The 24388-nt window shown below is 43.1% G+C and overlaps 1 protein-coding gene and 1 long non-coding RNA gene across 9 annotated transcripts in view; one reads left to right on the top strand and one right to left on the bottom strand.

Moving 5' to 3' along the window:
- UNC13A (unc-13 homolog A) overlaps positions 1 to 24388 on the bottom strand; it is a 667493-nt gene that overhangs the window by 177176 nt on the left and 465929 nt on the right. For all 8 annotated transcript variants that reach the window (XM_075863594.1, XM_075863599.1, XM_075863597.1 and 5 more), the window contains 2 exons: positions 23567 to 23730; positions 161 to 311 (listed from right to left, as the gene is read on the bottom strand). In XM_075863594.1, the coding sequence (XP_075719709.1) occupies positions 161 to 311; positions 23567 to 23730 (315 nt within the window). The remainder of the gene's footprint in view (positions 1 to 160; positions 312 to 23566; positions 23731 to 24388) is intronic.
- On the top strand, positions 15600 to 16267 carry LOC142740935 (uncharacterized). Its single transcript, XR_012880931.1, has 3 exons — positions 15600 to 15670; positions 15775 to 15943; positions 16022 to 16267. It is a non-coding gene; the product is annotated as an uncharacterized LOC142740935 (long non-coding RNA).

Here is a 24388-nt window from a genome sequence, read left to right as displayed (position 1 = left end):
TTGTCCGGACTACCCTGTTGCGCACAAGGCATATAACCATGCATGCCATTACGCAGCGTATCTGCCCCGTGTGAGCACAGCCAAATAGTGGAAAAAAATATCATGTTTCTTAGCGTTTCTTCTGGAGTAATATAGTTAATTTGCAAAAAATTTTACTTACACCAAAGTTTGAGGCAGAAAATCGATCTGAGGCAGACACATTGGTTGATGCAGTGGTGTGAGCATAGTAAGCATTAATATTGGCAAGAAGGGTGCTCATAACAGCTGGTACACCTGGGCACATGTACTTAGAGGAAAGGCAGGCAAAATGGCTGAAGAAATAAAACAAAACAGGTTGGAAAAATATAATGTAAATGTTACATATGTGGTTGTGTTCAGATGGCACTGGTTTCTTTTGGGTGCTCGAGGTAGGGTCCCAACCCGGGTATAGGTTAAGAATTTGTAGTCGGCACACCTTGCTTGTGTTACAAAAATATATATCTTTATTGGATCGATGCCAGAGGCTACATGTGCGACGTCGACGTTTCGGTCGATAAGACCTTCGTCGGGCACTGAGCCGTGCTGGGGACTGGATCGGTGCAAAATATAATGCGTATGTAGCGCTGCTATAGTGAGTACTGGGCGGCTTACCGCTCTAGATGGGCGCTCACGAAACGTTGACGTCGCACATGTAGCCTCTGGCATCCATCCAGTAAATGTTACATAGTTAGGTCTTATTCACACAAACGTATTTCTCGTCAGTATGCTTTCTGTTTTGGACAGCACACTGACCCATGCAATTTAATGGGACTATTCACACCTCTGTTTTTGTGTGTCAGTTGCAAGAAACCCACAGCATGCCCTATTCATTTTCATTTTTGCGGCAATTAAAGAACTGTCCGTTTTTTCACGAATCAGTTGCTAAAGCTTGCAGAAGAGAAAAACGGACCAAAAAAGCATATGACACATAGAAAACACATGGACGCAACACAGACATTCATATGGATGAAAAACAGTCATGTAAATAAGGCCTTAACCCCTTCCCTCTTTAGCCACTTTTGACCTTCCTGACAGAGCATCATTTTTCAAATCTGACATGTTTCACTTTATGTGGTAATAACGTCAGAATGCTTTCATCTAGCCAATCGATTCTGAGATTGTTTTCTCGTGACACATTGGACTTTATGTTACTGGCAAAATTTGCTCGATACGTTCAGTATTTAATTGTGAAAAACACCAAAATTGAACGAAAAATTTCAAAAATTAGAATTTTTCTCAATTTAAATGTATCTGCTTGTAAGACAGGCAGTTATACCACACAAAATTGTTGCTAATTAACATCCCCCATATGTCTACTTAGTTTGGCATCGTTTTCTGAACATCCTTTTATTTTTATAGGACGTTACAAGGCTTAGAACTCCTTTTCCCTCTGACGAAGCCTGGTGGCGGAACGCGTTGGGTGTAAGTGGTCTCCTGGCACATCGCTACTCTTTACCCCATTGTATATCTGCATGGTCTATCAACTTCTATTCTATCATTTTTTTGGCTACCTTGCCAGTTCTGTCTATCGATTCTGATGGTCTATTTCACAGTTGTTTATTTTTGCTATGTGACTCACCATGGCTGTTTATTTACAATGTATTTCTGTATGGTATAGATGTTATGGCCAGTAGCCTACTCAGTATTTTCTTTACTGCGAGGACTTATATTTGAATCCATTTTTGATGCTATTAACTGTATTTTTATCATGTCTAAATAAAAACTATTTTATTTTGAAAATGTTTGGGTCATTTAACACTGATTTTCTACAAATGTGTTTAAACTATGACTTTGGTGTTTGACAAAATTATTCTATTGAGGCACTTTTTTGGTGTTAAGGCTTAGAACTTTAGCAGCAATTTGTCACATTTTCAAGACAATTTCAAAAGGCTGTTTTTGCAGGGGCACAGGGGCAGGTTCAGTTGCGAAGTGACTTTGAGGGCCTTATATATTAGAAACCCCCAATAAGTCACCCCATTTTAAAAACTGCACCTCTCAAAGTATTCAAAACAGCATTTAGAAAGTTTCTTAACCCTTTAGACGTTTCACAGGAATTAAAGCAAAGTAGAGGTTTTTTTTTTTTGCAGAAATTCATTTTTAATCCATTTTTTTTGTAGCACAGAAAGTTTCGCCAGAAAAATGCAACTTAATATTTATTGCCCAGATTCTGCCGTTTTTAGAAATATCCCACATGTGACCCTATCTTGCTTATAGACTGAAGTACCGGCCTCAGAAGCAAAGGAGCACCTAGTGGATTTTGGGGCCTAGTTTTTATTAGAATATATTTTAGGCACCATATCAGGTTTGAAGGACTCTTACGGTGCCAAAACAGTAGAAACCCCCCACAAATGACCCCACAAAATTTGTAGAGCAGTTTGTCCCGAGTAAAACAGTACCCCACATGTGGTCATAGACTGCTGTTTGGACACACGGCAGGGCTTAGAAGGGAAGGAGCGCAATTTGGCTTTTGGAGCTGAAATTTAGCAGGAATGGTTTGCGGAGGCCATGTCGCATTTGCAAAACACCTGAGGGGACAAAACAGTTTAAACCCCCCACAAGTGACCCCATTTTGGAAACTACACCCCTTGAGGAAATTATCTAGGGGTATAGTGATCATTTTGACCCCACAGGTTTTTTGCAGAAATTATTGGAAGTAGGACGTGCAAATGAAAATCTACATTTTACCCAATAAAACGTATGTTTAGCTTTTTTTTTTTTTCATTCCCATAAGGACTAAAGGAGAAAAAGCACCACAACATTTGCAGAGCAGTTTGTCCCGAGTAAAAAAGTACCCCACATGTGGTCATAAACGGCTGTTTGGACACACGGCAGGGCTCAGAATGGAAAGAACACTATTTGGAGTTCAAATTTAACTGGAATGGTTTGCGGTGGCCATTTCACATTTGCAAAGCCCCATAGTGGCCAAAACAGTGGAAACCCCCCAAGAGTGACTCCATGTGGTAAACTACACCCCTCAAGGAATTTATCTAGGGGTATAGTGAGCATTTTGACCCCACAGGCTTTTTGCAGAATTTATTGGAAGTAGGCCGTGAAAATTAAAATCTAAATTTTAACCAATAAACCGTAGGTTTAGCTAAGTTTTTTCATTCCCACAAGGACTAAAGGAGAAAAAGCACCACAACATTTGTAGAGCAGTTTCTCCCGAGTAAAACAGTACCCGACATGTGGTCATAAACGGCTGTTTGGACACACGGCAGGGCTCAGAAGGGAAAGAACACCATTTGGAGTTCAAATTTAACTGGAATGGATTGCGGAGGTCATGTCACATTTGCAAAGCCCCTGAGTGGCCAAAACTTTGGAAACCCCCCAAGAGTGACTCCATGTGGGAAACTACACCCCTCAAGGAATTTATCTAGGGGTATAGTGAGCATTTAAAAAAATGTTTCAATTAAAAATCCATGGATGTGTGATAAACTTTGAAGCACTCCTTTATGCACAGGCCAGGTTTGTCGGGGCACGTTTCACAATGATAAGTTGTGTCTCGTCTTCTCCCCCTTTTGTAACACACTTTACACCTTTTTTGGCTCTTTCCCTTTTTACCAGTGGAGGGGATTTCGCCAGGAAAGTGTTGCCCTGCAACAATACATGGACCATCGCATCTAGAAGTTCTGGGGCCCTCCCCTTCTTGATTCCCAAATACAAGGGCCTTGATAACCGCTTCTTGAAACTGAAGGAATGTCCCTGTTTGGCCTGCACATTGGTATAGCACGTAAGCGTTATACAATGCCATCTGTACCATGTGCACAACCAGCTTTTTGTACCACACCTTTGTTTTACGCATGGCACTGTATGGCTTCAGTACTTGATCAGTGAGATCAACCCTTCCCATGTACTGTACTTATTGTAGCCGAGGATACAATCTGGCTTGGGGGTCATTGTAGTGTTACCTCGGAGAGGGACAGGGGTGCTGCCGCTACCGTGTATTGTGGTCAACATAAGGACGTCCCTCTTGTCCTTATACTTGACCAGCAACATGTTCTCGCTATTTAGTGACCTGCATTTCCCAATTCTTAGGGGTTGCCCAATCAGATTTTTAGAGAGGCCTCTCTGATATTTGTGCATGGTGCCGCATGCTACAGTACTTCTGGTGGAGAGGCATTTAATTAATGGGATGCTGGTATAGAAGTTATCCACGTAATGGTGATAACACTGGTCCAGCAGTGGGTGCACCAAATCCCACACTATTTTTCCACTAACTCCCAGGACATGGGGGCATTCTGGAGATTCTATCCTGGTGTCCTTGACTTCATAAACCCGAAACCTGTAGGTGTACCCTGAGCTGCTCTCGCACAGCTTGTACATTTTAACTCCATACCTCGCCCTCTTGCTTGGCAGGTATTGGCAGAATTTTAGTCTCTCCTTAAAATGTTCAAGGGACTAGTCTATTGCTATGTTCTTTTCGGGGGTGTACACTTCCTGAAATTTGGTGCAGAAATAATCAATCATTGGCCTGATTTTTAATAGGCGGTCTTATGTGGGGACATCACGGGGTGGGCACTGTGCATTATCATTATAATGCAAAAATTACAGAATAATTTCAAAACGTGTCTGGGTCATTGCCATGCGGTAAAATGGGGTGCTGTATAAAATGTCCGCCCTCTAGTATTGCCTAATCTCTGGCTTTTTTACTAGGACCATATGTAGGACAAGGCCCCAAAATTTCATCATCTCCATTTCCTCTATGGGGGTCCACCTAGCAAATGATGACGTGGGGTTTTGGGCTAAAAATTGTTGGCCGTATAAATTTGTCTGGGCCGCCATTAAATTAACAAAATCTTCAGAGAAAAAGAGCTTGAAATAGTCAATTTCTGCGAGGCCTACAGTCTCAAGTCTCAAACCGAATTCCTGAGCTCCCTGTGAAATCTGGAATGTGAGGCTCATAATTATCAGGGGGTGGGTTCCACAGGGTATCACTCATTTGGGGGGTTGCCTCAGCTGATGTCCTGGGGCATCTTTGCGGGGGTTCCTCATCACTGGATGAGGATGAGCTCAAGTTGAATGGGGCAATTTCCTCTTGTCCCTCGCTGGGCGATTCAGTGTCAGAGGCTAGGATGGTGTATGCCTCCTCAGCTGAGTAGACCCTTTGAGATGATTGGGACATATTTATTAGGGGAGTATGTAGTGCTTCAACACGTGTAATACTCAATTTATTTTAATAGAGGTGGTTTTGTATGTTGTGCTTTTACACGTGTATACAGGGTGGGCCATTTATATGGATACACCTAAATAAAATGGGAATGGTTGGTGATATTAACTTCCTGTTTGTGGCACATTAGTATATGGGAGGGGGGAAACTTTTCAAGCTGGGTGTTGACCATGGCGGCCATTTTGAAGTCGGCCATTTTGTATCCAACTTTCGTTTTTTCAATGGGAAGAGGGTCATGTGACACATCAAACTTATCGAGAATTTCACAAGAAAAACAATCGTGTGCTTGGTTTTAACGTTACTTTATTCTTTCATGAGTTATTTACAAGTTATGGGTGACATTATGGGTGTCAGGTCCGAGCATTCTTAGATGAACAGTTTCCTGGAAAGTGGATTGGTCGTCATGGGCCAGTTGAATCGCCCCCTAGGTCTCCCGATCTGACCCCCTTAGACTTTTATCTTTGGGGTCATCTGAAGGCAATTGTCTATGCTGTGAAGATACGAGATGTGCAGCAACTGAAACTACGGATACCGGAAGCCTGTGCTAGCATTTCTTCTGCGGTGTTGCTATCAGTGTGTGAAGAGTGGGAGAAGAGGGTTGCATTGACAATCCAACACAATGGGCAGCACTTTGAACACATTTTATAAGTGGTGAGAAACTTGTAAATAACTCATGAAAGAATAAAGTAACGTTAAAACCAAGCACACCATTGTTTTTCTTGTGAAATTCTCGATAAGTTTGATGTGTCACATGACCCTCTTCCCATTGAAAAAACGAAAGTTGGATACAAAATGGCCGACATCAAAATGGCCGCCATGGTCAACACCCAGCTTGAAAAGTTTCCCCCCTCCCATATACTAATGTGCCACAAACAGGAAGTTAATATCACCAAACATTCCCATTTTATTTAGGTGTATTCATATAAATGGCCCACCCTGTATATACAGGAAGCACCTAACAAACTTCAACACGGGTGAAAACTATGTCCATAAACTATTTCCTTTATAAAACGCAACATAAACCCTTTTTGAGGTTTAAAAACGCATAACCCTTTCTGCAGTTTAAAAACGCAACATAAACGCAACGCGGCCGCACGTGTGGTCTTACCCTTAGACCCCCATGTACATGACCGTATAATCGCCCGTAATTACGGCCCATAATTACGGACCCATTAATTTCTATGGCCGACTGACGCTTTCCCATATATTTACGAGAAGGTGTCCGTGTCGTAGAAGCTTTCCGGAAAAAATAGGACATGTCCTATTTTTTTATTTTACAGACCGTGCTCTTTATAATGGGAGCACAGCCGTAAATGCCTGTAAATACTGGTCGTATTTACTGGCGCGGTCGTGTGCAAGGGGCCTTAAAGGAAACCTATCGGCAGTTTTTAAAAGGCTCCATGCACATGACCGTATTTTCATCTATCCGTAAACACTGTCCGTAAATATGGTCCGTATTGCATCCACATTTGATCCGCATGTACGGATCAGTAAAAAAATAGGGAGCTGCAAATGATTTGACCAACATGTTGCATAGCAACGCTTCCGTAAATATGGACGGTATTTGAAAAGTTTCCCCCCTCCCATATACTAATGGGCCACAAACAGGAAGTTAATATCACCAACCATTCCCATTTTATTTAGGTGTATCCATATAAATGGCCCACCCTGTATGAAATTTATAGAAAAAAAAAGGAGAAGAAAAAGAAGAAAAGAATAAGAAAAATTTAGGAGAAATACATTTATTGAACGTTCAATATAGAACTGTAAAAAAAATTGAGCTACAACTTTGTCGCTACGCTATCAAAAATTTAGTGATCGAACTTCAGTTAAAAAAAACTGAATGTCGGTCACTAAATTGACGCTGACTATAGGCTGTAAATTTATACTAAAACTGTCGCTACACTATCACAAATTTAGTGAACAAATTTCAGTTAAAATAAACTGAATGTCTGTCACTAAACGGACGCTGACCATAACGCTGTAAATTTACACTAAAACCGTCGCTACGCTATCATAAATTTAGTGACCGAACTTCAGTTATCAAAAATGTAATGTCCGTCACTAAACGGACGCTGACTATAACGCTATAAATTTATACTAACTGTCGCTACGCTATCAAAAATTTTGTGAACGAACTTCAATTAAAAAAAGCTGAATGTCCGTCACTAAACGGACGCTGACTATAGGCTGTAAATTTATACTAAAACTGTCGCTACACTATCACAAATTTAGTGAACGAACTTCAGTTAAAAGAAATGGAATGTCCGTCACTAAACGGACGCTGACTATAACGCTATAAATTTATACTAACTGTCGCTAAAATTTAGTGACCGAACTTCAGTTTTAAAAAAACTGAATGTCCGACACTAAATGGACGCTGACTATAAGATGTAAATTTATACTAAAACTGTCGCTACGCTATCACAAATTTAGTGAACGAACTTCAGTTAAAGGAAAACTGAATGTCCGTCACTAAATGGACGCTAACTAGAAGCTGTAAATTTACTCAAACTGTATAAAAAATATATAGCTATAACTTCTGCTATATATTTTTTTTTGCAAAACGGACGTCAGTAAACGTCCGCTCCTCTAATGCTACTCTTTTTTTTTACAGTTTTATAAAAAATAAATGAGAAAAAAGGCAAAAAAAAAACCTGCGTAAACAAATTACCACTGAGGCTGATTATTAGACTCAGCACTCAGTGGCCGTAGGGCGCACGCAACAAAAAGGTGCAGTAATAAAAAAGGCCAAAAAATAAAAAAACTTCCCCAATAATTGAGCACAGATGCCGATCAGTGAAGACGGTCAATGATCAGCGCTCAGCGGCCACAGAAAGCACACGGTGAATTGGTGCGGGTAGAAAAAGATTTTAAAAAAAACTTGCGGCAAAACAAATTACCACGGATGCTGATCAGTGATGGCGGTCACTGATCAGCACTCAGTGGCCGCAGGGCACACACAGGGTGGTGCAAAGATACCCATAAAAAAAATCCTGTGCCAAAAATTGGCGGTCAGTGATGCCGGTCACTGATCCGCACTCAGCGGCCGCAGGACGTAAAAAGGGAAAGAAGGGGAGGGGGATGGGGGAAGGGTACAGGGATAAGAAGTTTAGGAAAAAAACAAGTGCTGCTGCTAAAAAAAAAAAAAAAAATCAGCAGCAGCGCAGATGATGATGATGACGGTTCACTCTTCAGCAGGAAGTAGTCGGATGAAGACGTCACAGCAGAATCGCAGCACAGAAGGCTGTTTTCTCAAGTCCAGCTCTTTATCAGCACTTGTAATGGGGAGTACATTAGGTACGCCACAGACACCTTTGCTGGTCTTTGCCATCAGTTAACAAATGCAATTGTGGAGAGAAAACAGCCGTTACGAGAGATCTGCGTCATCAGACAAGACATAGACAAGATGCAAATGAAGGTATAAATAGACCGAGGGCGGGAGCTAGCTCTGTCTGGCCAGGCTGTAATAGGTTCTCCCACTCCTCAGCCTACCAGCCTGAGTGGTAGCAGATCGAGTCACTCTATCAGACCTAGGAGCAGATGCAGACTGATTAATCACGGGCTTCGACACAGAAGCTGTGTCTGGTAAATACTTTACAATATGGGGATGTTTCTCATACCATGGTATTGGGCCTATTTATCGCATACAAGGGATCATGGATCAGTTTGAATATATCAAACTACTTGAGGAGATCATGTAGCCCTAAATAAAAACCATAGTCGACTGTGCTATTCACTCCGTCAAAACGACGGAACCCTTAAACAACGATGACAAACGGAAACCATTTGCACCGCATCTGTCACTATTGAAATCAATGGTGATGCAAACAGAAAGCTATGGTTTCTGTTAGTTTCAGTCAGGGTTCCGTTCATGGGTTCCCCTGACGAAAAGCTCAGACGGAACCCATGAACGGAGCCCAGACGCAGATGTGAACGAAATCTTATTATAATGATTTTGCACTTTATTTGCTTTTTTAAACTCACTGCTATTTTTTTTAACATTACGTATATGCATACCTCTCAATCATCTCGGATTCAGCGGGACAGTCGCAGATTTCGAGCGGTGTTCGGATGTCAGGGGCGGTCGGGGGTATGTCACGCTGTCAAATGTATCTGCGTCTTCAGGACGCAGATACAGTTGAACCCAATGCTGAAGCAAGGAACCGTCAGCTCCCTGCTTCGGCATTAGTTCAGAGTGGAGGAGCAGAGGGAGCTCCTCCGATCGCCGAGGACTCCCCGGTCACAGCACTACTTTAAGCGCTGTCCCCGGTGAAGCCCTTGATGTCACTGTCCATATATGGACAGTGACATTAGTGGCTACTGATTGAGCGGAATCCCCGTTGCCGATGATCTGGCCGGGGATTCCGCTCCTAGAGGAAACCCCTGAGGTCACTGTCCATATATGGACAGTGACATCAGGGCTTCCCTCTAGGAGCGGAATCCCCGGCCTATGCTCTGGCTGAGTATGCTGCTCCTAGAGGAAGTCCCAATGGCGCTATCTACAGGGGGGGGGGGTAGCGCTATCTTCAAGGGGGTTGTGGCACTATCAACATGGACACTGTGGCACTATCTACAGGGGACACTGTGGTGCTATCTACATGGGCACTATCCACATGGGCACTGTCACTATCTACAAGGGCACTGGCTCTAGGGGCAGCTAAGGAGGCATTATACTGTATAAGGGCAGCTAGGGGGCATTATACTGTATGGGGGCAGCTATAAGGGCAGCTATGGGGGCATTATATACTGTGGGGGGCAGCCATGGGGGGAATATACTGTATGCGGCAGCTATGGGGGCATTATACTGTATGGGGGCATCTATGGGGGCATTATACTGTATGAGGGGCAGCTATGGGGGCCTAATACAGCATGGGGCAGCTATGAAGCATTATGCTGTATGTGGGAATTTGTTTGGGCTATATACTGCATGGGGCATCTGTATGGGCATAATACTGCATTGGAGAATCAGTGTGGGCCTTATATTGTATGGGGCATCTGTGTGGGTATTAAACTGTATGGGGGCATCTGTGTGGGCATGATAATGTATGGTGCTTCTTTTTTGGCTTTATATTGTATGGGTTCATCTATGGGGCAGTATACTGTATGGTGGCATTATACTGTATGGTGGCAGCTATGGGGGCATTATACTGTTTGGTAGCAGCTATGGGGGCATTATACTGTGTGGGGGCAGCTATTTGGTATGGCTATGGGAGCATGATACTCTGGGTGTTGAACCGGGTGTGTATGGGCGGGGATTGGATGGGATTAGAGGCATGGCTTAAAAGAAAAAAAAATTGCCGTGACCCGCTGCGCATGCCGCATCGGTTGTCCCTCTATGTGATACTTAAAAGTTGGGAGGCATGGTATATGTAATATTATTTTGTTCGATTCCCTGTCTGTCTTCTGTTTCATTGGGAATTTTTCTGCTCTCTTGACTTAGAGTGTCTCTCTGCATATTTTAAAGTATATGTTTCGACGCCACCTCCTGCTGTGTCAAGCTCACTTGTGTCCTGGAGCTTGAGAGTGCCAGACCCCATGTCAATTGAGCTAAAAGTTAAAATAAAGCTGGCGATCAGTCCCCTTACCAGCTGATAAACCACCACAACCACCATATTGTGGTGATCAGTGTTACCAGACCGGTCATTAGACCTGTCATTGCCAGTCATCAGACCTGTCATCACGTGTACCCAGGTGTATACCCCTAGATTGCCCACTGCCCGAAGTCACGCTTAGGTAGCAATGACACCTCTCATTTAGAATTTGGTAGGTAAGTAGGGTATCCCCACATACAGCTGGGTAATTGGTGGACGCTCCGCTCCCATTGTTCATTGTTCAGTTGGGACATATAAAAAAGAAAAACTGTCATCAGACCTGTCATCGCCTGTCATCAAACCTGTCATCAGACATGTCATTGCCTGTCAGACATGCCATCGCCTGTCATCACTTGTTAGAAATATAAATTATGGCCCAAAGGCTTTACGCCGCTGATGAGGCATACAAATTGTTATGCTCAGATACATAAGTGAAGGTGAAGCACAGATTGTGCTTTCATCATATTCCTTATCTAGCAAAACTGACTCTGAACCCCCCCCCCCCCCCCCGTCAGCGCCGAAGAGTCGCAGGTCCTGCTATGCCCGAGTTGTCATGGGTAGCTGTACACAATTATAGCCCCCAAGTTCCTGCTTTTACAGCCTCCTCAGGTATTGAATTTGATGCCACAGGGTTCGGGGCCATTGATTTTTTTTCCCTTTTTTTTTCTGACTCCCTAATAAATGTAATGGTTCTTTTCTGCAATGGAATGAGCATGCTGCGGAGGGAAAATTCTGCACCGCAGCCTAATTTCCGCACAGTTCGTTTCTGCAACGTCTGAACTAACTTTCCTAAAAATGTAAGGAAAGAAATGAAAAAAATGGCTGGTGCAGAATTCCACTGCGAACTGTCCGCAGCGGAATTCAACAGCAATTCCGCCGCGTCTGAATGTGCCCAAACACTGGGATCTGGAAAACCCTAGGAGACCATTTGCAAATACAAACTAAGGTAACACAACAACGCTCAGGCAATGAATGGAAGGGCAGAGACCTTTTTATAGTCCAGAGGCATTCTGGGCTAATATGCAGATATTCTGCAAGGGCGCATACTGGCCCTTTAGTCCCAGGCACGCGCGTGCACCCTGCGGGAGCCAGTACCACGATACGGAAGTGAGTGCTGCCGTCTCCCAGGAGGGAGATGGCACCCGCCACTTACTCGACCATGGCCGGCAGCCGTCAGAGGATGACGGTCCGCGGCCATAGACATTACACCATTATTGTCAAACATTTTCCCCAAATTATACACCTATACAGAATATTGCGGTGGATGAATCCCTTGTTTGTTTTAAGGGAAGGCTCAGGTTTAGGTAGTACCTTCCAAACAAAAGGGCCCGGTATGGTATTAAATTATATAAAATCTGTGAGTGCCACCAGGTATACCCATCGCTTCAGAGCTTACGAGGGAAAGGACTCTAAAATTGATCCCCCTGAATGCCCTCCCTTCCTAGGAGTCAGTGGGAAGATTATGTGGGGCCTTTTGCACCCACTGCTTGACAAACAGTACCATTTATACATTGGCAATTTCTATAATATTGTCTCTTTGCTCAAAGTCCTTGCATCCCGATGCACATTGGCCTGTGACGCAATCCAGAAAAACCAGATAGCCTTGCCCAAAACTTTGCTGGGACAGTCGTTAAGGGTGGGAGAGAGTAGAGCCATCTGCAGCGAAGATCTGCTGCTCCTCAGATACAGAGACAAAAGAGACATCCTGATCCATTTTATATATGCTTGGAGTGCAAACCACTACAGCATTGTAAGGATCATTTATAGGAACAATTAATTAATCTGTATGTTTTTCACAGTTAAGAGGTCCGGTGAATTAAAAATGGACAATAACCCTTTCAGGACTGAGACATTTTTTGACTTTTGATTTTCGTTTTTCACACCACGCATTCCAAGAACCATAACTTGGTGTGAGGGCTTATTTTTTTGTGGGAGGAGTTGTAGGTTTTATTGGTGCCACTTATAGTTCCATATAATGTACTGGAAAACTGGTTTCGCTTTTACGGCTTTCACCGTGCAGTAAAGATTACAACTTATCTTTATTCTGTGGCTCAATACGATTACGGTGATACCACATTTATATAGGTTTTTTACATTTTACTACTATTATTGTTAAATAAAAAAAAAATGGTGTCGCCACATTCTGAGAGCCATAACTTTTTTATTTTTTCGCCGATTGAGAGGTTTGAGGGCTTATTTTTTGCAGGACTAGCTGTAGTTTTCATTTCTACCATTTTTTCATACACAGAGCTTTTTTAACACTTTTTATTACATTTTGTTTGAGAGCTTAGTTGAATAAAAAAACTGCGTTTTACATTTTTATTTTTTACGGCGTTCACCGTGCACATTAAATAAAGCTATATTGTAATAGTTCAGACTTTTACGGACACAGTGATACCAATTTTGTTAACTTTTTTACATTTTACTTTTTTCACTTTTTTTTATACACAGTTTATTAGGCCCCCTAGGGGACTTGAAGCAGCGATTGTTAGATCGCTGGTACAATATACTGCAATAATAACGTATTGCAGTATATTGTAATTTTTACAGGCTTCTGTTAAGCCATGCCACAGGCAGGGCTTAACAGAGGCAGAGTGAAGGCAGCCCTGGGGGCCTTCATTAGGCCATGGGCTGCCATGACAACCGTCGTCACCCCCTGATCTCACTGCGGGAGGGGGGGAAAAGAGCTGTCGGAGTGGGACGCCCCCCACTTTTCAACGCCTCAGATGCTGCGAAGAGGTTAAAGCCAGAGAACAATCGTGGCAAGTACAAGTTACTGAACTTTTTAAAGATGGGTCAACATTGCTTTTAATTGAAGATTTACAGAAAAGAATAAAGTTAATACATACTCTGAAGGAAGCCTGGCACTAAAAAAAAATTGTGGTAGAGTAAGGCTTCCCTGACGAATTATCTGCTAAAGAATATACTACCCAGGGGTCTTCGAATACAAATATACCCAAGTGTGGGATGGGAAATCAGGCTATCAAACAGAAGTGGGAAGAAGCGGTCACGCTATGATCCCGCACTCTTATACAATAAATCATTGAGGCAAATACTATAGATATTAAAACTCTGGAAAATTAAATAGAATAATTGCAGAAACAATTCGAGAGGGATTTAAAACATGTGAAAACATTTTACCAATGTGGGAGAAGGAAATTTGTGAAATAAAAACAAAGAAATTGCAAAGAGAAACTGGTGACTATGAACAAAATAGAGTTTATAGATGGGAGAAAATAATTCAAGGATTACGGTCACGATCAACCTCTATATCATCAATTACATCCACAGTTGAAAGCAATAGCTCAATTAGTGCAGCTACACATAGGATGAGATCAAATCGACTTGAACGTCGTGAGACAAGGAGCAAATATGCAAACAAGCATTATCCAAAAAATGAAAGTAAATTTCGGAAAGGGGACGGCCCTCAGGTAATAAATTTATCACAACATGTACTTACTACAGCGCAAACGAGTCTTCTTGCTAAGGGCCTAAACTTCTCTCCATCCAACAGCCTTGATTTGTTCAGAGAAATCAAGGATATTCATCTGTTTGCACGCAAATTGGTTTTAAAGAAATGGCATAATAAAAGGGATCTAAGTGATGACATAATAACACCAGAAGAACAAGAGACATTGACAGCCAGCTGTGGAGTCCCTACAGGCAGAAAACATAGAGGAACAGATAAATAACTTTCCCATAGCTCTGAAGAAAAAATCTGTTAAATCTCCACCTCTCAGCGTATGTCCTTTAGTCAATCTAGTCAGTAAAGATTTGGAAGGTTTAGTAGGTAGTTACAGTTGTGACAATTTGTCCCGTGAGGAACGTAAGGCTCTTAAAGAATTAAAATCATTAAAAGAAGTCGAGATTAAACCAGCAGACAAGGAGGGCAATATTGTCATATGGCCACAATGTATGTATGAGAAACAGGCCTTCAAGCTTCTTAAAGAGGCTCTGTCACCAGATTTTGCAACCCCTATCTGCTATTGTATGCAAATGAGGCTTGCAAAAGTACAACTGGGCGTGTTGAAAAGTAAAAGTACAACTGGGCGTGTATTATGTGCGTACATCGGGGCGTGTTTACTACTTTTACTAGCTGGGCGTTCTGATGATAAGTATCATCCACTTCTCTTCACAACGCCCAGCTTCTGGCAGTGCAGATCTCTGACGTCACTCACAGGTCCTGCATCGTGTCGGCACCAGAGGCTACAGTTGATTCTGCAGCAGCATCAGCATTTGCAGGTAAGTAGCTACATCGACTTACCTGCAAACGCCGATGCTGCTGCAGAATCATCTGTAGCCTCTGGTGCCGGTGTCCTCGCTTGTCTGACACGATGCAGGACCTGTGAGTGACGACACAGCGTGATCTCTGGAGAACACGCTGTGTCTGCACTGCCAGAAGCTGGGCGTTGTGAAGAGAAGTGGATGATACTTCTCATCAGAACGCCCAGCTAGTAAAAGTAGTAAACACACCCCGATGTACGCACATAATACACGCCCAGTTGTACTTTTACTTTTCAACACGCCCAGTTGTACTTTTGCAAGCCTCATTTGCATAAATACGAAAATGGTCATAACTTGGCCAAAAATGCTCGTTTTTTAAAAATAAAAACGTTACTGTAATCTACATTGCAGCGCCTATCTGCTGCAATAGCAGATAGGGGTTGCAAAATCTGGTGACAGAGCCTCTTTAATGACACCACCTGTTATACTAAATTTTCATCTAACCCTTTGTTACCCTTCCAAAGACAGCTTGAAGAAATTTTGCAGGAAGCTCTGGACATGGGGATAATACCTAAATTTATCTTTGAATCCCTGATTGTGACTAATCCCAGAATATCAACGTTCTATTTGATTCCAAAAATACACAAGGATATTCTTGAATCACCAGGTAGACCGATAGTTTCGGGTAATGAAAGCATGTGTGAAACTGTATGTAGATTTATTGATTACTACTTAAAACCTTTAGTGTCTGAATTACCTTCCTTCATTAAGGATACTACTGCAGCATTAAATCGAACTGGAAGGATTGAATTTGGATGACAATTGGCTGATCGTGACAGAAGATCTAGTGTTCCTATACACCTCCATACGGCATTCTGATGGTCTTAGGGCAGTTTCCCTGGCTTTAAGAACAAGCAACTTAGCAGAAGATCTCTGCAAGGTATTATTAACATTGTTGGAATTTATTCTTAAACATATTTTTTTCATTTTTAAGGATCGTTTTTTCCTACAAACACAGGTTACTGCCATGGGAGCCACATGTGCTCCGTCAAATGCCAACCTATTCCAGGGGGCATGGGAGAGAGAAATCTTCATTGTTGATGAACTATCGGGAACAGAAAAGATCCAAAACTGGATGAGATATATAGACGACATCCTGTTTATATGGGAGGGGACTCAAGAATATCTGAATACCTTGATGAGCAGACTCAACAACAATGATATCAATGTTAAACTCACGTATAAATACGGTCATTAAATTGATTTTCTGGACATTAAGATACAGGTGAGAATGACAGGAGATATAGAAACTGATGTTTTCAGAAAAACTACGGCAGTTCTTACTGCATGCTTAATCTTCACATCTACCCTCTACCATTAGGGGAATTCCGGTGGGGCAGTTTCTTCAGATGAAGAGGATATGTTCAACTACAACCAATTTCGAGAAACAAGCAGATGATCTGAGGGTGGGATTCCAGGAAAGGGGTCCCACCAACAGAACCATTAAAAGAGGGTATCGAAGAGCCGAGCCAAATCAAGGGAAAGTCCATTATGTTCCAATATATGCAATAAAAAGGAAGAATCACACATTCGAATGATCACCACATACCATTCACAATGGTTTAATTTGGTTGGTATACTCAGACGTCATTGGCCGATCTTACTAGCTGATCCAATTCTTAATGCCACTCTACCATCAGCCCCTTTAATAGCAGCAAGAAGGGCAAAAAATCTTAAGGATAAGCTGGTACATAGCCACTATGTTGCACAGACAACCATTTTCTGCAGTACAAAAGGCCCCAAATGGGGATGCTTTACTTGTGGCTCATGTAAAGCTTGTGCCAACATTGAAAGAGTTTTTGTTTTTGAAGATTCCCAACATCTAAAGACATACAAAATCACACAACAGATTTCCTGCAGTTCCACGTTTGTTATTTACTACGCTACCTACCCATGTAAGAAAATATACATCGGCCTCACAACAAGAGAATTTAGATTGAGAGTGCGGGATCATATAAGGGACATAGAGGATACCAAGGGAAAAAAAGATCTTTCAAAACTCAAAACAATGCCTAAACACTACAAATTGTTTCATAGATGCAATTCAAAACAACTGAAATTCAGAGGGATAGACAAATTGCATCTAGGATCCAGAGGAGGTAATGGAAGCAAAAGACTAGCCCAAATGGAAAGCCGATGGATCCACAGGTTGGGTACGCTGGCCTACCAGAGGCACAATGAAAATTTCGGATTTAATGCCTTTTTGTAGAATCTTTTTATGGTTGAGGGATTTTCTATGTTTCATTTGGATTTTATTTCTGGTTATGTCTTAGTTTTATTTATAGGTTATTCTTGTTCCAAAAGTGGAATGTGGACATCCAACGGAAGGAGAAGCCTCAGGATGTTTCAGAACCAAAAAAATCTGGTATCTAGGCATCCCGTGCCTGCGACTACATCTATATACAAATATAATATTCTTATCATTATGTCTTTTCAATTAGGGATAAAATATTTAGTTGCTATATTTTAATAGAACATTTTATAGTATAGAAGCATTTTTTTTTCTTAGAAAAATTAGGGGTGCTTGATGGTTTATGCACTTGTTGCTTTGTTCATTTCCCTTGGACCGGGGGGGGGGGGGGGGGGGGGATTTGTCTGGTCACTTTTGCACTGTGCACTTTATATATTTATAAACGTAATGGTTAATTTGTATTTTCATCACTCTCGATGCATATAGATTTGTCTACATCGACCTAAAAGTTTATTTTTGTCACTTATTTATTTTGTTTTACTTTATTACTTGTATTTCATGATTTAAACACTTTGTATTAGACACTCATGCACTATATTTTTTTCTTACTTTCTATTTATCCCATTGTTGGGACATGATTTATCTTTTATTCACTTTTTCACTACTTTAATAATACTGTTTGCACCTTTCCTGCACTGTATTTATCTCCTCCTATGTCCCATGTCAGGTTTCATGGCTCCAGGCTGCTACCGCAGGTGTGGAGGTGTGTGTTTGTGTGTGTGACGCCCCCTCTATCGTGGATTGGTCTAGAACGATTCATGGGCGGTGGCCTCCCACACACACCTCTCTTTTGGCTGCTGCTCGGGTATGCCCTATGAATCAGGTACCGGAGCATGCGTCAGAATCTGCAAGGGATCATAGGATCTAAAACTGTCACTAATTATTTCCATCCCTATTTGATTAAATTTTCCCTGCCAAAATTCATATCCAGCAGTAGATGGCATTCCCTATTTATAAATATATTTTCGTAACATTCAGCGTCTATTTAAGATTACCCACCAAAAATATGGCCGATGCTGTTGGCGTCTGCACGGTCTCGTCTGGCTGATCATGTGATCCCGAAGGGCGTTTGATCGGCTGCCCCCCGGGGTCGCGTGATCGGCTGCCAGACTGGGCATGCGCAATGGTCTGAATTCCTATCTTGGGAAAATTATAATGACATTCACACTTTAATTCGGCTTTTCAATCCACAGATGGAGATGGTTGCAGCAGATAGTGCCAAACGTGGCGGATGACACAGGAGCCGCAACTTGTGCCAGACGTGGCGGATTCCTCCGGACGTGGCAGATGACACGGGACGTGGCGGATTCCTCAGGACGTGGCAGAAGACACCAGACGTGGCGGATTCCTCCGGATGTGGCAGGTGACACAGGACGTGGCGGAATCCTCTGGACGTGGCAGATGACACAGGATGTGGCAGATTCCTCTGGACGTGGCAGATGACACAGGACGTGGCGGATTACTCCGGACGTGGCAGATGACACAGGACGTGGCACGACTTGATACTAAGGCACAGCACGGGAAACAGGAATGGGGAACAAGGCACGGGTAACAACAGGAACGGGAAACACTAAGGGACCATTTGCAAGACAGACTGGGAAAACTAACAACGCTCAGGCAAGGATTAGAAGGCCAGGGGCCTTCTTATAGACCAGGAAATCGTGGCAGTTGATGATGATGACTTCCTCCTATTTGCGCGTGCTGGCCCTTTAAGGCCGGGCACGAGTGTGCACGCACACCCTACGGGACACAGCCGAACGGAGTGGAATTGAGCGCTGGCATCTCCTAGGAAGGAGATGTGGACCAGCGCTCACAGATCCATGGTTGTGGGCGTCGGGAGGTGAGTAAACCCGACGGCCCGTGGCCATGGACGCTACAGTATCCCCCCTCTTACGCCCCCTCTTCTTGGGGCCAGAGCAAGAGAGGAACTTTTAAATAAGAGCAGGAACGCTGAGGTTCTCTTTTGGCTCCCAGGACCTCTCCTCAGGACCAAACCCTCTCCAGTCTACCAAATAGAATGTCCTTCCTCCTACCCTTTTGCAGTCCAGGATCTCCTTTACCTCGAATACATCAGAAGGACCGCTGGGAGCAACTGTGGAACTAGAAGTCTTGCTGTAGCGGTTCAGGACCACTGGTTTCAGGAGGGACACATGGAAGGAGTTAGGGATTCTAAGGGTAGGAGGCAGCCGCATCTTATAGGAGACAGGGTTGATTTGTTGCAGGATCTCGAAAGGACCGAGGAACCTGGGAGCAAACTTGTATGAAGGCACCCTCAAGAGAATGTTTCTAGAGGACTAGCTAGACTTTAGTCCCCGGAAGATACTGAGGCGGCTGTAATGTCCGCGGCTGCGGGCTGTCATCTCCAGCCTCCCGCTGACAGCCGCAGCCACGAGTCGGCAAGCGCTGGCCCCAGCCTCCTCCTCAGCGCTTGCATCCACTCACCTTCGCCGGAGCCCGCAGGGTGCGCGCGCACGCTCGTCCCCGCTCTTAAAGGGGCAGCGCGCGCACCGGACATCTTGAACGACCTTTGACCCGTGAGTACCCTGGGCTATAAGAGGGGTCCAGCCCCCTAGTTCGATGCCTGAGCGTTGTTAGTTTTCCCAGTCTGTCTTGCAAATGGTCCCTTAGTGTTTCCCGTTCCTGTTGTTACCCGTACCTTGTTCCCGTTCCTGTTTCCCGTGCTTTGCCCTAGTATCAAGTCGTGCCACGTCCTGTGTCTTCTGCCACGTCTTGAGGAATCCGCCACGTCCTGTGTCATCTGCCACGTCCTGTGTCATCTGCCACATCCAGAGGAATCTGCCACGTCCTGTGTCATCTGCCACGTCCAAAGGAATCTGCCACGTCCTGTGTCTTCTGCCACGTCTTGAGGAATCCGCCACGTCCTGTGTCATCTGCCACGTCCGGAGGAATCCGCCACGTCCTGTGTCATCTGCCACGTCCAGAGGAATCTGCCACGTCCGGAGGAACCCGCCACTTCCTGTGTTATCTGCCACGTCCGGAGGAATCCGCCACGTCTGGCGCCATCTGCTGCACCCATCTCATCTGTGCCAGGGCTGCGGCCACAATCTGGACTATTCAGGTACCCTTGTGCGGGACATTGTATTTCTGGGGTGTCCTGTTGTTTGGCCAGCTGCCTCCCCGCTGCGGCGGTACGGCCTAGTCGGTCAACTAACCCGCTCCGTGACAGTCGCTCTCTTCTCCTAGTATCTGCCTTTCGCTTCATGCGATCTACCGCCAGCAAAATAGAGGACCAGGTCTGTTGCCAGATTTGCAGAAAGTCCCCATATGCAGAGTCAGCAGCGGGTACATGAGATGAAGTCGACACAGGAAGAGGAACTCTGGGATGTTGACTGCACACGATGTGAAACGGAGTGGAGGTGGTGGACTCACTTGTGTGGTTGTTGTATGAAAACTCGGCCCATGGAAGAAGCTGTACCCAGTTATCGTGCTGTGAAGAGATGAAGTGGCAGAGATAATTTTCCATGATCTGGTTGAGCCTCTCAACTTGCCCATTGGACTGGGGGTGATAGGCTGAGGAAAAGTCCAAACTCACATCCAGGAGTTTACAGAGGGCTCTCCAGAACTTAGAGGTAAACTGAACACCCCGATCTGACACGATGTGTAGAGGCAAGCCATGCAAGCGAAAGATGTGTAGAATGAAGAGACTCGCCAGATGAGGAGCAGAAGGTAGGCCGGTCAGCGGGATAAAATGAGCCATCTTAGAGAACCGGTCCACCACTACCCAGACAGTGTTACATCCTGCTGAGGGGGGAAGGTCTGTGACGAAGTCCATCGCAATGTGCTGCCAGGGGGCAAAATCCAAATGGCGCTCCTTACCTTCTGAGCCCTGCCGTGAGTCCAAACAGCAGTTTATTACCACATATGGGGTATTGCTGTAATCAGGAGAAATTGCTTTCCAAATGTTGGTGTGCTTTTTCTCCTTTATTCCTTCTAATAATTATAAAATTCAAGTCGATTTTCATCTTCGCAGACTAATTCCAATAAATTAAGCAAAAAACCTGTGGGGTCAAAATGCTAACTATAACAATAGAAAAATTCCTTGAGATGTGTAGTTTCCAAAATGGGGTCACTTTTGGGGGGTTTCCACTGTTTAGGTCCCTGCAGTGCATTGCAAATGCGACATGGCACCGAAAACCATTGCAGTAAAATCTGCGCTACAAAATCCAAATGACGCTCCTTCTCTTCTGAGCTCTGCCGTGGGTCCAAACATCAGTTTATTACCACACATGGGGTATTTCCATAATCGGGAGAAATTGCTTTACAAATGTTGGGGTGCTTTTTCTCCTTTATTCCTTGCAAAAATGAGAATGCTATGTTTTTCCAGAAAGAATGTCGATTTTCATTTTCACAGACTAATTCAAATCAATTTAAAAAAAAAAACCTGTGGTGTCAAAATGCTAACTATACCCCTAGATAAATTCCCTGAGGGGTGTAGTTTCCAAAATGGTGTCACTTTTGGGGTGTTTCCACTGTTTTGGTACCACAAGACCTCTTCAAACCTGACATCGTGCCTAAAATATATTCTAATAAAATCCACTAGGTGCTCCTTTGCTTCTGGGGCCTGTGTTTCAGTCCATTAGGACACTAGGGAGACATGAGGATATTTCTAAAAACTGCAGATTCTGGGCAATAAATATTGAGATGGATTTCTTGGGTAAAACCTTCTGTGTTATAGAAAAAAATGTTTTACAAACTAATTTTCACAAAAAAAAATGACATTTGTAAATTTCACCTCTAATTTGCTTCAATTCCTGTGAAAAGCCTAAAGGGTTAAAACACTTTCTGAATGCTATTTTGAATACTTTGAGTGGTGCAGTTTTCAAAATAAGGGTGAATTATGGGGGTTTCTAAAATATAGGTTCCTCAAAGCTACTTCAGAACTGAACCCGTCCCTGAATATATAGCCTTTTGAAATTTTCTTGAAAATGAGTGAAATTGCTGCTAAAGTTCTAAGCATTGTAACATCCTAGAAAAATAAAAGGACGTTCAAAAAATGATGCCAACATAAACTAGACATATGGAATATGTGAAATAGTAAGTTTTTTGTGTGGTATTACTATCTGTTTTACAAGCAAATACATTTAAAATGAGAAAAATCATAATTTTTGCACATTTTCTCAAAATTTTGGTGTTTTTCACAAATAAGCAATAAATTTATCGACCAAATTTTTCCACTAACATTAAGTACAAAATGTTATGAGAAAAGTCAGAATCGCTTGGATAAGTAAAAGCATTCCAAAGTTATTACCACATAAAGTGACACATGTCGGATTTGAAAAAATGGGGCTGGTCCTGAAGGCCAAAATAAGCTTGGATCTGCATCCTAAGGAAGGACGCAGATACAATTGAATGTGACAGTCGTCTGGAGACCCGGATGCTAGCGACGTCACCGTGCATGAGAGGGCCGGTACCGGCACATGAATGTTATGTACCGGGCGGCACGGTCCCCCTCATGCTGCGAGCTCTGTCGCAGCCCCTATTGTGGTAGTTCCGCCACTCTGTCCTAGATCTATCTATCTCTCTCTCTCATATTCCTCTCTCTCTCTCTCATATCCCTCTCTCTCTCATATTCCTCTCTCTCTATCTCATATCCCTCTCTCTCTCATATCCCTCTCATATCCCTCCTTCTCTCTCTAATATCCCACTCTCTCTCTCATATCCCCCTCTCTCATATCCCTCTCTCTCATATCCCTCTCTCGCTCTCATATCCCTCTCTCGCTCTCATATCCCTCTCTCGCTCATATCTATCTATCTATCTATCTATCTATCTATCTATCTATCTATCTATCTATCTATCTATCTATCTATCTATCTATCTATCTATCTATCTATCATAAATTTTCTATTACTTTTTATTCATAAAGTATAGATCAGTTAATCTCAAACTGTGGGGTGCCCCCCAGTTGTTGGGGAGGCACAGCTGGGTAGGCAGTTTTGACAGAAGTTACCAATACTGCATAGGCATTCAACTGGCCGCAGCAATATCTAGTTTAGCAGCAGATTTGACTCCTGTGCTTATTTTGATGCTATGCTGGGTTTTGGAGACAAATGAATTGAGAAACAGTTGTAATTTTAGAATGGAATTTAACTACTGGTGGTGAGGTCCAGACATCACCACGTTCTAGAGATTGAGAAGCCCATGTCTAGATTATGGAGCAGCTCTGTGTATGCATCTGCATATGCCACTTTTCTCTTCAGCCCCGCCCCGTCACCCAAATTACAGCTTCTCACGTCATTGCTTGGTAAATTGACTCCACTCCATATCTCATTGCGAATTCATCCACTATTTCCTGTGCAGTTTCATCAAAGTAAACCTTCCAGGCGTCATCCCCTTTAGCATCGGGAATTTTTACAACTCCATTATTCTGTACATCTGTAAGGTAATGGAACAGGTTCTAAAAGAAAACAAAATGTGAATTACTGATGACATCTCATTATTGCTGTTCAATAAAACCAAATACAAACGGATAAAAACCATACTCAGTACACAAATATTCTCTTATATAAGTAATGCAACAACAGAAGGATAATCAGAAGGAAAGGAAAGGATGATCCAGCGCTGATAGTAGTTAAAAGGGAAGGATGGTTCCCACTTTTATTAGCAAAATCATTAAAATTGAAAAGGAGACGCAGTCTCAAGGCAGGAGTAATAAGGGTATATACACAAGCCTACGCGTTTAGAACGCAAACAGCGTTCTTAATCATGGGAAAAGAAGTTAAGACCGTGTGTCTCTGTCTCACCTATATGCAAACTTGTCAGCTGTTGAAGCTGCTGAGTGGGTATCAGTGATTGGAAGAATCCACTGAGTGAGGAGTGGCTACCAGAACAGCTACAGGTGGTCAAAAAATATGTGAAGTTGACAATATGTTATTTAATTAATACATGAACGATAATACTCAGCATTAATTTGAGATAGTGAGATATTGGTAGCATTCTGATAATGTTTTGGATCCATTTAATTTGCGGTTATTTGTCAGTAAAACACAGAGAGGAAACAGACACGCCCGGCCAAGATAATACTCGTACATGTACAACAAGCAAATATATTGAGA

The sequence above is a fragment of the Rhinoderma darwinii genome, chromosome 1, assembly GCF_050947455.1.
Source record: "Rhinoderma darwinii isolate aRhiDar2 chromosome 1, aRhiDar2.hap1, whole genome shotgun sequence".
Lineage (NCBI taxonomy): Eukaryota > Metazoa > Chordata > Amphibia > Anura > Rhinodermatidae > Rhinoderma > Rhinoderma darwinii.
Note: the sequence above shows the minus strand (reverse complement) of the source record. Positions and strands in the feature narration are given on the sequence as shown.